At 38.1% G+C, this 13,536-nt stretch overlaps 2 protein-coding genes across 3 annotated transcripts in view; one reads left to right on the forward strand and one right to left on the reverse strand.

Annotated features, from left to right (window-relative positions):
* Positions 1–1,520: 1,520 nt before the first annotated feature.
* exd1 (exonuclease 3'-5' domain containing 1) lies at positions 1,521–12,719 on the reverse strand. 2 transcript variants are annotated; one of them, XM_057860274.1, is made up of 11 exons: positions 12,483–12,719; positions 12,276–12,344; positions 12,180–12,207; positions 11,992–12,065; positions 11,858–11,925; positions 9,981–10,067; positions 9,791–9,895; positions 9,640–9,720; positions 9,476–9,550; positions 6,580–6,771; positions 1,521–2,167 (listed from the first exon to the last, which is right to left on the reverse strand). In XM_057860274.1, exons 1-11 carry the CDS (start codon positions 12,613–12,615, stop codon positions 1,733–1,735), a joined length of 1,347 nt encoding a protein of 448 aa, XP_057716257.1. In that variant the 5' UTR covers positions 12,616–12,719; the 3' UTR covers positions 1,521–1,732. The 2 variants fall into 2 exon arrangements, with proteins under 2 accessions (XP_057716257.1, XP_057716256.1); XM_057860273.1 differs by having other exon boundaries at positions 9,407–9,550.
* LOC130931457 (RAS guanyl-releasing protein 1-like) overlaps positions 12,292–13,536 on the forward strand; it is a 64,554-nt gene continuing 63,309 nt past the window's right edge. Inside the window, exon 1 of the mRNA XM_057860272.1 lies at positions 12,292–12,556. The gene's annotated coding sequence lies outside the window, so the exon portion shown is untranslated. The remainder of the gene's footprint in view (positions 12,557–13,536) is intronic.

A 13,536-nucleotide genomic window follows, 5' to 3' on the forward strand; every position in this document is an offset into this window, starting at 1 on the left:
GAAAAAACTGAAGTCCATCCGTCATTTTGACCGGTTGCAATTCACACCCCAGACCACAGGGTGGCGAGTGAGCATATTAATTAGCTATTGTCTCTCTTGATGCATGACGTCGTTGGCCTTACTCTGAAAAAATGTCAAGGCAACTGAGTGTCCGAAGTTTCTTCAAAAGGCCCCAAAACGACGATGGTGTTGATAAAAGAGGTGAAAAAACAGGGACTGCACAAGCGTGCACGCAATTCAAGTCCATGCGCACCAGGAGGAAAGTGTGAGACTACGTTCAGGCCACAGCAGGTGAACTGTTAATTTCATTGTTCCATATGCAACATATGGTAGGCTACCTACTTACTGGGGCCTCAGTGACGTTTCTTATTCTCGCTATATGATTATACAACTTTAACATTTGTTAATAATACGCTGTGTGTGTAGTATCATCCATCGCTTTTCCTTTTTAAATGGGCACTTATAAGCGAACGCAAGAAGTAACAACGGGAACATTTTTAAACAGGCATTTCACGGGAGAGCATTTCGACTCTTCGGCCAATCATATAGCGAGAGCGAGTGGATAGTGAGGGGACCGCGAGAGGCTCTTTAGTGTCTCTGTCACGTGACTGTCGTAGCCGGTAACGCGCTCGGCCAAATGGACACACAAGTACGGAAGGTGAATTATGCCAAACAAAGGGTCACCACAATGTCATTATCATCATTTTAAAAATTTAAGTGACGGGTAAAAATAGATTATGACCGGATTTTTATGACCCTGTCAGTCAAAATAACAGACAACGAAAAAGTCTAGCGCAACCTCTGTTCAGGAGTATAAAATACCGGGTGAACTATGAAATAAATATGCTTTTTTGCAGTCATAGGCACTTTAAGACAACATACAGATAAGGATGTTGAATGCACAGCCTTAATAATGTCATTTCAAAGGGGGCATGTGTTTAGCAGATGTTGAGGAGGGGCTGGTTGCTAAGAGAGGAGGTTAATCAAAATCTTGCTGTATGTTCCAAGCTTTCAATGAGAAAGCTCTGGAACGTGCCAGATCCTCTGTATGTAGACAGATAACCATGGTAATGGGATACTGGTAGCCCATTGGCAGGGGGCGGGGGGGTAACAGTGTCTTACTGTTGTTAGCCATGTCTTATTTGGATTTCATCTACCACCCGTCCTTGCAAAACTGCAGCGATTTTCCCATTTTGCCAAGATCAGCATGGTACCTCATAGAGCAAATTACATGAGTAAGATCGCCATTTTATACCCTTGGAGAACATAGCAGATGTTGGCCACCTGGTAAAGGCTTGATGTTTTGGGGAAGGCGGGATTCAAGTGATGCACAAAAACATTGCCTTTGTATTTGTTTAAATTAACACTATATCCATCAATGTCTATTTGCTTTTCACCACTAATTTTAAAAAAGAGGCAGAAAGCCAGGAAATTATTCACACTTGCATTCCAGCGCACTACATATTTCAACACTGCATGTGTATATTAGTGGAGTAAGAATCACTCTTCAGTCACTTCTGATTGTTTTTAATAACATAATTCAAATCTTGCACCAAGCTATAACAGTCACAAAAAAACTACAACTTGCAGATCTTGCAGATGCTCAAACAAAGCACAATTTTTACTTTAGTGACATCTAGTGGTCAAACGCTGGACAAACAAACATTTGTGACAGCCGGACTGGTGCTTAGTTTGGTTGGAACGAACTGGCTCAAAGACTAGTGAGATCCATTTAGGGATTTGTGCTGTTAGCATCTGAATCAGGGAGTGGGTGGGTGCTAGTTACTGGTTGTCCTTTCCCAAAATCCCTCCCTCGACCCATCACTCCCATTAGAAGTGATGTGAACCCTCTGCCTGCATTGCTCAAAGGCATTTCCCTGACAGGCTCTGAGAAGGTGTTCACAACTCCTTCTAAAGGGACCACATTCAGAGTTGGGAGCGACGAGTTCTCAACTTCTGTCGGCAGTGGTTCCACAGTTGGCTCTGTGCATTGGAGTTCCTCCGCTGAAGATGAGGTCTGAGGCTGGGGCTCAGGCTCCCTTTGTGGACTAGAGCGAACCAGTAAGCCTTTATCTGTGACGGGGTAAAGTTTGATGGCATGCTCCCGTCGCTCGCAGCGCATTTTCTCTAGCTGCATGAGCTCAGCAGGTAAATCAAACATATTTTCCTATAGAGAGAAACAAAAACAACGGATACACCTTTTCAGTATGACAGGTGTGCATAGTTATTTAGGTTTTATTTTCATGTCTTTTTCATGTCCTTATCCTACTTTTCAGGGCAATAGTAGTAGAGCAGCACCAACGAAACATGTTGAGCTACTGGATGTTCAAACTGAGGCTCCAGCTGTCGATTATTTTAGTAGTTGATGATTCAGTGAACTAGTTCGTTCGAATAATCGAGTAATCGGATAAGGGACATTTAAGTAAATTAAAATACCTGAGCTGGGCCGCAAACGGTGTAAAAAAATAAATAAATGAGGATCTAAGTACAACAAAATGCTATAAACTTTTTTTTTTTTTTTTAACAACGATCTTAACAAATGGTTCAAACACATATTCCCGCAAAAAATAAAAAATAAAAAAAAAGGCTAAATATACCTATAAACTAAAGTATGAATGAAAAAAAAAACATTTGCTCAAACAAAAACTTGATTTACGTTGGTCTTAACAGGGAGCAGCTATTCATTTTTTTAAAAAATTTTAAGACACATTTTTATACTGGAGTGCCACGTCAAATTTCGTTGTTGACAATGTTCTTGCTGACAATTGCCACGTTTACATGGAGCCAAATATTCCAATTACAATCGGAATATTTGTTCAAACCGAATAAATGTGTTCCATATAAACACCTCATTTGGAATGGACAGGCCCAAACCGAATGGAATTTCATTCCGATTCACAGGGGTGGAATATTCCTTTTCCCAAACCGATTAGAAGTAAAATTATATCATGTAAACAGGGAAGCGGAATGGTGTCTGGTTGCGTTCTTTCTGCGCATGCTCCATACTGACGTGGTGACGTCACTTGGTGACGTAAGTAACGTCACTTGCAACATGGCTTCCAAGCACACGCACAGCGCACCCACACAACTTTTTAAATGAACGGCGTATCATTCTGAAGTTTTGTTTCCACTCCAAAAGTTAAAACAGCAGCTGATCTGACGATCGATCTCCATGTTTTGCAACGTGACGCTTTGTTTTGATTAATCTGCGCATGTCAGACGGCAGTTGTCAAACGTCCTTTCGGAATAAAGGCAGTCACATGTAAACGCTGGATCGGAATAGATGAAGTGACATGTAAACAGCTGATGTGAAATTTCCATTCGGAATGATTTGAATCGGTATGAATAAAAGTCAGCATGTAAACGTGGCTAATGACAATAAAGTTCTATTCTTTTCAGCCATGTGAAATGAGTTATGTCATTCATTGTTGACACTAGAGGGCAGTGTATCCACCCAAATGAATAAAACAGGTTTAAACACATGTCCACAAAAACTGCTAAATATACCTATAAACTACATTTTGAATGCATTAAAAAAACATATTAGCTCAAACAAAAACTTACCTCATGTTGCTCTTAACAGGGAGAAGCTGAATTCAGCCATGTGAAATGAATTATGTCGTATTCACTGTTGCCACTAGAGGGCCTTGTATCCACCCAAATAAATAAAACTAAATGCGAACAATTTCAAAAGCAAGCATTACAACGCCACTTTCATTAAACGAATACTCGAAGTGGCAAAATTTAATTCAAACCTTTTTTTCTCATCTAAATACTCGAGTAAATCAATTAATCTTTGCAGCACTAGTTTAAACTTTTATTTTGGTCCTGTGCTGCTGCTTTGGTCTTGGAGAATGGAACAGTTTTAATGTGCCACATGAGAGTTTGGTGTATTGTTGTTGTGGTTGTCGATGTAATGTTCATTAAGAGAAAAAACATCTAAACAGAAAGGGGATTTGGTAGAGGTAGAGAGAGAAAAAACAGGGAATACTGATACAAAACAATGATTGAATATACATGCTACTTAAAGTAAGTAAAAAATCCATCTCCATAGGACTATTCTTACCAAGGGGACACTGCTTAGGGAAGGGATGCCAAAGCACGGTGCGCCGCTCACGACCATTGCCGATGGAACACCAGCCGCACCCTTGGACCTAGGGCCCTCAGCCCATCTGAGTCACTCCCAACTAGAGCTGAAACGAGTACTCGAGCAACTCGAGTAACTCGAGTTTAAAAACTGATCCGAGTAATTTTATTCACCTCGAGTAATCGTTTATTTTGACAGCTCTAAGCATCACGTTTTGCTCGGACTACTTTTAATGCGGGACAACGCGCTGTCACGTGCGGAGAGGAAGAAGGGGGGAAAAAAAAAAACTTACTGCAGCCGACAGCCGCCACAAACGACGCCGACGTTGCTAAATACTAGCCCGCACGATGCTACGTTGGTACAGGTAGCGTCTCATGCGTCTCATAGAGATCACATGTATGTTGAACTAGATGCTAAATGACAGACTCGGCCGCGTCTGGGCAGCTTTAGTAAACAGCCGCCATCTTAAAGCAGTAGAGCGCTAAGCGCTAATAAAGAGCGCTAAGCGCTAATAAATAAGATTAACGTTACTGTCTCTAGCTCACGTAACGTTAGCCCTGCAGAAGGCTAGGTTTCTATTAATTATGAGTATGACCACTGTCGATACGTGGCTAACGTGTCTTACATACAGGCTTTAACATAACATTGCAATGTGGAGTGATGAGGGTGTAAAATAAAATTCAATAATGCTAACTATCAATTTTAGCTCAGTAGTCATTGCTGGATAAAACACCAAGTAGCACTGGTCCCTAATGTGCTCCAATACAGCCTGTATCATACATTTATTTTGAACACTGCAAAAACTCAAAATCCTATCAGGACTTACAGTTTAGACTAACTTAAAACTTAACTAGAACTTAAAAATGGCTTGACACAAAGAGAAATTCAATTGAAAGACATGGGAAAAAATCCAAACTTTTAAGTGATGTGTGTTATCAAGCGTAACGGCATTTTTAGGTAAGATATACAGTATATATATTTTTTTGTAATAAGATCTAAAGTTTTTTGAGTGAAAGCAGTGAATTAGTCTTTTTTTTTTTATTCTAGTTACATCTGAGATGCAATTGTTGGCTGTTTTCAACAATATACATCGAAAATAAAGACATTGATTGACTGAAAATGGTTCGAAATTAGATGAAATGTCTTGTTTTCTCATGTATATTTATAATTGCTCTTCACCTAAAAATATATTTGTTTTATCCGATTACTCGATTAATCGATAGAATTTTCAGTCGATTACTCGATTACTAAAATATTCGATAGCTGCAGCCCTACTCCCAACCATCGGGAATCGGACGAATGAGCACACGAACACCCACCCTTACCCACCATTCTAGGAGAGCAAAAGCCGCACACCGAACAGGCGTGAGGAGCATGCCGGCCACCGCTGTGGGCCAAGCACGACTTGAAGAGAGATGGGTGGAAAAGTCCAAAAAGGTCAAAATTTTGCAGCAAAAATTTTTTGGGGGGTTGGGGGGTAAACTTAAACTTGGAAAAGTATGTTCGCAAATGTTGCCGACTGATGAAGTCACTATACTGGGAGTTTCGCAGAGTCCATAATGAACCAATTTAAATGCCTGCATTCTACATGTTTTTGGAGTTTTTATCAACAAAATTTTAAAAAATGTTGTGATTATTTTTATGCATTTGGTTTCATCTGTCACACTTAAGGTTAAAAACTATATCCATTTTCTGTACTTATTTGAACCTTGATTCCTTTTAAAGTCAAAATAAAAAATGTCTCATGAATATGGGACATAAATCTGAGACATTACATAAATGAGTTGAATTTGAATACATAACAATCATTAAAAAAAAAAAAAAAAAAAAGAAAGAAAATCAAGGACCTAAAATGATCCAGGAAGGGGGGGAATCAAAAACTTTTTCTAATATTCACCCTGGTATATTTTGGGGGGATTCAGCATAGGACCTCCAGTATGTTTTTTTGTTTTATAAAATTATGTGACAGATTTGTAAAAATTGAACTGTGAATTTATTTCAGTGTGTATTGCTGTTTCATTTTTAGGGTGACGTGTTTTTTTGCTTTTTTTTTTAGTGTAGCAGTATTATTTCACTTGCTAATTACTTTAAGAATTATATTGGAGTGCGTCTTCCTTAGACATTACTGCCATCTAGAGGTCTTGACAGCACTTATTATTGTAGTGTACACCAGTTATACTTGCAAATTTCTTTCTGCATTTAGATAAAATTGCGATGTTAAAAAAATAAAATAAAATAAAAAGTATGCTTTAAAAGGGTGTGGTCACTATGAAACTACTCTATATGATCGCAGATAATTCCAAACTGATTACAAACTCTTTCGCACTTGTGATTGGTTCATAATTTATAAAAACAGCAGACTAAATTGAGCCAGAAAAGACTACTACTATTTGTGATTAAATTACAAACTTGACCAAATTTGGAACTATATTGTACTGTGTGTAAATCCACAATATAGTTCAATGTTATACCACCCTGGAAAAATCACTTACCAGAGTGATACTCTGCAAATCATCAAGCGGGTACAGACTGTTCAACAGAAAGGTGTCAACTATGGCCATGTAGTCAGTCAGGAGAGAATCCAGCAGCACCATTCTGAGAGGCTGCAAGTGGATCACTGACAGCACCATCACCTTCAAGATGGGTAAGGGACATGGACGCGTGTACCACAATTCACTGTCCTCCTTAATTGAGTGGAGGGAAAAAAAATAAATTAATTAATTACTGAGTCTAAATTTTCTCTTTTGCCATCAGAATACAACCCCTAGCAAAAAGTATGGAATCACCAGTCTCTGACAAGCACTCACTCAGACATTTTCATGTAGAACAAACTAAATGTGTAAATATGTAAACTTGTGCATTTATTGAAGATCTAACCACAGCCACCTCCCCAGTACCTTTGCCTGACATGCAGCCCTATATTATCAAGGATTGAGGGAATTTTGATGTTTTCTTGAGGCAGTCATCTTTGTAAATCTCACTGGAACAGCACCAAACAAAAGTTCCAGCATCATCACCTTGTCAAGAGTCAAGAATCTGCACTGGACAAGGTGATGATGATGGAACTTTTGTTTACATTGAAATTTTAGACAGCTTTCTTATCCCTTCAATTTAAAATATGTTTGTCATTTTCCAAGATGACAATGCATCATGCCCCAGGGCTAAAACTGTGAAAGCATTCCTTGGAAAAAGACTCATCCAGTCAATCTCATGGCCTGCAAATAGCCCAGATCTCAACTCTATTGAAAACCTGTGGTGGAAATTGAAGGGAAAAAAAAAGGTCCCCAGCAAGGCTTCAACCTGCAAGGATGATCTGGCAACTGCAATCGAAGAGAGTTGGGACCAAATTGATGAAGAATACTCATCAAGTTCATGCCTCTGAGACTGCAAGATGTGTTTTGATTATTTCTTTGTTTGTTTCTCATAATTCCATATTTTTCCCCAGAATGGATTCCATATATAATTCCCTGCACTTGCTCTATAAAAGTTAACATTTACTGACCACCACAATGTTTTTTATTCATTTCTTTTAGTGTTTCTAAATGCTAAAGAGGTGCACTTTTGAAGTACCCTAATTTTCAGACTATAAGCCGCTACTTTTTTCCCTCATTTCGAATCCTGCGGCTTATAGTCCAATGCGGCTTATTTGTTGATTTATTTGGGTTAATAGGTAACACTTTATTTCACAGCGGCATCATAAGACTATCATAAGAACATCATAATTATAACATGACACTATCATGGGCATTACTGAATGCTTATGATAGATGTCAATATGTGTCATGTGGCATATTATTTCACTAACTCCATTTATGTCCAGCTCAGATCTTTTGCGGCCATTCAAAAGTGAGATCATTTGCTGGATGACACTAACCGACCTCTATTATAAGCATTCATTAATGCTTATGACCTTGTCATGTAATAATTATGACTGTCATATGACAGTATTATGGCACCACTATCCAAGAAAATGTTACCAAATACCATAACTAGCAATTAATGAAACAACTGGAACAGTCACTGAAGAAATAATTAGCAAAGAACATGAATTTTGATTGCTATTTACATCTGTAGCACCGCAATGCATGCTAGGAGGAATGTTGGATGACAACAATGTTGAAAGCAGGTGGCAGCAGAGGTTGACGGTCTCCACCAAGGGAGCAGTGATGGCCAAATGAAGCTTTTAGAAACAATAAGGCTTTGCACCCAATTGGTTCAATGCTTAATGGTGGTTCATTTGGTCTCATGACAGTCTTAAGATGCCATTGTCAAATGAAGTGTTACCAGTTAATATCTTTTGGTGTAAATATCCCATAATACAATTTTTTCAGTAAGGAGGTCATCTAACTAATTACTTTTTCCGCCGTTACAACACCGTTACCGTTACTGACAGTCAAAAGCTGTGCGTTACTTACTCTGAATAAATTGAAGAAACTACCAGCCGTGTTGAGTCGACTCTCTGCTCTGTTAATTTGTCATCCAAGACTTGAGGTGCGTTCAGGTTCGAGAATAGCGCATGTACTTCTGACTCCAAGCTGTTTGTCCCTGCTCATTCAATTAGACAATGCTTTCCAAAGTTTGGTAACGTTTCTGTGTTTGCTACACCTGATGCTAGCCTCGTTCGCATCTCCCACTGTCAGCCAGCAATAATTCTGCTTCCATCTTGAGGACGGCAGGCGCTTTGAAGGTGACGTGAATTGTCGGGAAACGAGCCTACCTAAATGCAGCCCCTCGAGAGATGCGATGGAAGTGATTGTGATTGGCTGAGGGTTAGAGTCATGTGCCGTGGTAAGCCAATCAGAGCCGGTGATTTCACAAGCAAACCGGAACAGCGCGTGCGGCAAACACACATACGCAAAACAGATGCACAGGGTCGGGATGGCAGAGCATTCAGAAGAAAAATTGTCCTTTAAGAGGTGGAGATACAGACACTATTTCAAGTTTGTCGAAATTAAAGGAAAGAACCTGCATGTGATGTGTAATTTATGTCCTGGGGCAAAGCTTTTGTCGACATCTGTGGTAAGCAATTCAAATCTGCTGAAGCACCTAACAAGTTAACTACCTGTCTGTTCTTCTCTATTCCACGTACTCGAATACTGCTCACAAAATTTGAAATTCTTTGACATACAACAAGTTCTTTTTAAAGTAACGAAAATAATTACTTTCCCTGGTAACTATTAACTTTTACTATAGAGTAATTCAGTTTCTAACTCAGTTACTTTTTGGAAGAAGTAGTGAGTAATGTAACTAATTACTTAAGTGCCCAACACTGCTCGTCAGGGACTGGGGATTCCATACTTTTTGATAGGGGTTGTATACCTTGGTGAGCTGGGACTTGGTCTTGAGAGTTGTAAGATGCGAGCAGGGCACCTTCAGGTAGAGACTCACCACCTCTTGAAGAGTGCTTACTCTGTGCGGGAGGTAACCTCCTGTCTCAGAGTGGAAGCACAAGACATCTGCCACCTTGGGCAATAAAAAAAAAACAACAACAAGTTAATTCAAAGACCACTACAATAAGAACACACATATTCTACTACTCTGCTTGCATGTACCTGAGTATCAAAGACATTAGTCAACTTTACTCCAAATTGTGTCATCAGACATCCAGCAATAAGTCGGCAGTCATGAATGACCTGTGCCACATAACACAATCAAAAAGGCTTACAAAAAAAAAAAAAACCTGCACAACTCTATAATGCTTACTTTCAGTATGCGCTTATTCTCAAGAATCATGGACAGACCATTTTTAAAGGCCTTCGCACCAAGTAACAGGATGTCAAAGAGATACACCTGTTTTTTGGTGGCGATCTGAAACATAAGTGAGAAATGTTTGGAATTTTCTTGAGAAATAATGTAACATTAAGTCACAAGGAGCAACAGAAATACTTCTCACCTGAAGCCAACACAGTCGGCCATGCTTGAATATCTCCACGCCATCAGCTCCAACAGAAACCACTTGCTGTTGCTTAATTGTCATCACCTAAGGAATGCAGTCATAAACCTCAATCTAGAAGTTGTATAGCACGTAGGAACTAGTGCTGCAACGATTAATCGATTAACTTGAGTATTCGATTAGAAAAAAATATTAGAACTAAATGTTAATGCATCGAGTATTCGTTTAATTAAAGTGGCGTCGTAAGGGTTTATTTTGAAAGTGTTTGTATTAAGTTTTATTGATTAGGGTGGATATACTGCCCTCTGGTCTGCCTCATTGCACATGGCCGAATCCAACTGCTCCCTGTTAAGACCAACATAAGCTGAGTTTTTGTTTGAGCTAATGTTCTTTATGCATTCATAATTTAATTTATTGGCATATTTAGTCGTTTTTTTGTGGGAATATGTGTCTGAACCATTTGTTAAGAGCATTGTGACCTTAATGACATGTTTGAAAATTGAAAGGATCAGATACTCTCTCCATTATTCTAATGCAGGGGTGGGCAAACCGGTCCTCGAGGGCCGCAGTGGGTCCTGGTCTTTGTTCCAACTGACCTAGCACAGATAGTTTAACCAATGAGGTTTCAGCAGAAATGAGAAGCACCTGACTGCAGTCGACTGATTGCACGTGTAAAATAGCAGACTGGTGAAAAGGTGTCCTCTTAATGGGTTGCAACAAAAACCCGCACCCACTGCGGCCCTTTGTGGAATAGTTTGCCCACCCCTGTTCTAATGGGAGAATCCTACGTGCCTTTTTAAACATGTGTCAGTCCTCTTAAGCCCCTTAGCATTCCACAATTTGGTATCTCTTTAATTTATTGTATTGACACTTATTATCCAAAACCATTACCAAAACTCAATGTGCAATGGTCATGAAGCTCGCTGGCAGTGACGGGGATTAATTTTATGGATTATTTTGTTGTTGTTTTTTTATTTTATTTTATTTATTTATTTTTCTATTGCATGTGTGTTGAATGTCAGTCCCATTTTTCATCCCATTTTGTGTTTTTCTTTAACTGGAAACCAATGCACTACTATTGCGAGAAATAAATAAAGCGATTTTGATTAAGAGCATTGTAAAAAAATAAAAAAATAAAAAAGTTAGAATTTTATAGCATTTAAGCTAGCGGACTTTTGCTATGTAGGTTAGCCAACTGTTCTTTTGTTGTACATAGATCCTCATAAAAAAAAAATTATACTGTTTGTGGTTTAGCTCAGGTATTTCAATTTTTCATGTTCCTTATCCAATTACTCGATTATTCAAACTAACTAGTTCATCGATTAATCGACTACTAAAATAATCGATAGCTAGGTAAGAAATATATTTATTTTTTATAAGATCTAAAAGTTTTTGGCGTGAAAGCAGTGAATTGGTCTTTTGTTTTATTCTAGTCACATCTGAGAGGCAATTGTTGGCTGTTTTCAACAATGTACATCGAAAATAAAGACATTGATTGACTGGAAATGGTTCAATATTAGATTAAATGTCTTTTTTTCTCATGTATATTTATAATTGCACTTTACCTAAAAAATGTTTAATTTCGATTACTCGATTAATCGATAGGATTTTCAGTTGATTACTCGATTACTATAATATTCGATAGCTGCAGCCCTAGTTTTTTTTAACCTTCAAGTTAACATAATTTTAAATGCGTCAAAATTTAGTTTAATGCTTTTTACTGATTTTCCAGGCCTGAATCCTTTTAATGCTTTTTAATGACCCCCATAAACCCTGTTTAAATGCATTAGACACCCATAACCAATGAACAATGTAATCTTATCCCAATACAGTTCTAGCACGTTTGAAGTCATTTGAAACACTTTAAGATTACTTACAGCAGGTCCAAATTTCTCATCAAATCCATCAATAACTTCAAAATGGATGTATTCATCTTCCTCATCAACTATCAAAATAAACATTATAAATAACAGTCGCTGTTTACATTTTAGAATGTTGAAGCATTACTCACCATGGTAAATAGTATTTCTGTATGGCTGGAATTGTTTCACCTTCATTTGGTTATCCAGGTATTCAGTAAGTGTTCTGTTCAACATTGGAGAGTTTTAAACATAAAAAATAAATAAATAAATAAATAAATAAATAAATAAAATAAAATAAAATAATCGCCCTCCAAGTAACCATTTCATAACAACTTACCCATATTCGACGCTTCCTTCAAACTCCACTTTGAATTGAAAGAACGTTAGTTTGTGGATTTTTCCCCCTCAAAGTATTCATATTGTTTCTGCTTACCATTGAGAATCTCATGGCCGTAGAACAGTCTCCGTCCGAGAATTTCACATCCGTTATCGCCACACACGACTGCAACACACCAAATAAATTAATTAATTTCGTCTGATATTACGTAACAACAAATTAACTTCGGAAACTTTCTCTTAATAAATTACGACGACAACAACAACAATATAACTCAAGTAATAGGTAGCCATTTTGACGAACCGTTGGTGAGGACCACTGTTTTCTCAGTGCAATTAATATGCTGGACAACGCCGATGAATGACGAAGTCCTGAGGGTAAGTTTCACACGTTTGCCTTGGAATAAACGAACGAATTGTGTTTCGTCCTCCAACATCTTGTTTGTGTGAATCACTAGAGTGTTGAGTGTCAATTTTAAACTATCGAACTTGGATACCCAATTTGTATTTTGCACCGAAACAATTAAGCTAGCTGCTACAAATTGGTGTAACGTTCAAGAACAATAAGCGAGTGGGAAATCGGGGAATAAAAGATATTGTGTGTATTCTGTACTTTACTCTTCCTGTATAAATGTTATTTCCTCTCACATTAAACATGGTCTTTAACGGGAATTCGTGTTGGGATATGTTACGTTTCACACTGACATAGTCAGTGCAATATGCTTTCCCATTGTAATTGTAAATTCCCAAGTGGTACCAAACGTCCTTCAAGTGAGTATATTACGCCCAACTAGTTTGTGTCTGTCACTAAAAGGGGATATTTGATGGAAACTTGACGTTTTTGAGTTTGTAAACAAAAGTGAAATTATTAATGTTCATTTAAAGTTTCCCACAATGTCACACAAATTTATAGGAGCACCCATTACAGACTACAGTACATTAATGGCGTAACTGTTTAGCCACTTGGGGGCAGGCTTATTGCATGTCGCTCACTGCAAGTGACACTCAATCATCAGAGGACATACTGTACTATCATGAGCTTAATATTTATTTACTTATCTACATCATTTGCATAACTAGTCTAGATGCGAAAAAGGTTCAGTGTTATCTGTATTTTTTCCCTATAGTTCTGCAAAATCTTAATTCGACCTATCAATCATTGCTGCTTTATGGCTTTTGTATGCACACCTACTTAGATTTAACCATGGACCTACTCTTTCACAACATAAAAATAGTATAACTTCAGCCTAGATATTTGATGGTAGCTTTGCATGTACTGTAATGCAAAAACTACCATATGTAGCAATCTTTTTTTTTTTTTTTTTAATTCAATGGCGTTTCTTCGGTTCGCTGCCCAG

This window comes from Corythoichthys intestinalis, chromosome 15 (genome assembly GCF_030265065.1).
Source record: "Corythoichthys intestinalis isolate RoL2023-P3 chromosome 15, ASM3026506v1, whole genome shotgun sequence".
Lineage (NCBI taxonomy): Eukaryota > Metazoa > Chordata > Actinopteri > Syngnathiformes > Syngnathidae > Corythoichthys > Corythoichthys intestinalis.

What these genes read in the sequence shown, in the direction of transcription:
- exd1 (XM_057860273.1), bottom strand. Translation starts at nt 12,615, where the DNA reads ATGTTGGAGGACGAAACACAATTCGTTCGTTTATTCCAAGGCAAACGT. An exon ending in CCAAGTCCCAGCTCACCAAG is followed by an intron (nt 6,772 to 9,406) that starts GTATACAACCCC and finishes CACTCAATTAAG; the next exon opens with GAGGACAGTGAATTGTGGTA. An exon ending in ATTTGCAGAGTATCACTCTG is followed by an intron (nt 2,168 to 6,579) that starts GTAAGTGATTTT and finishes TTCTCTCTATAG; the next exon opens with GAAAATATGTTTGATTTACC.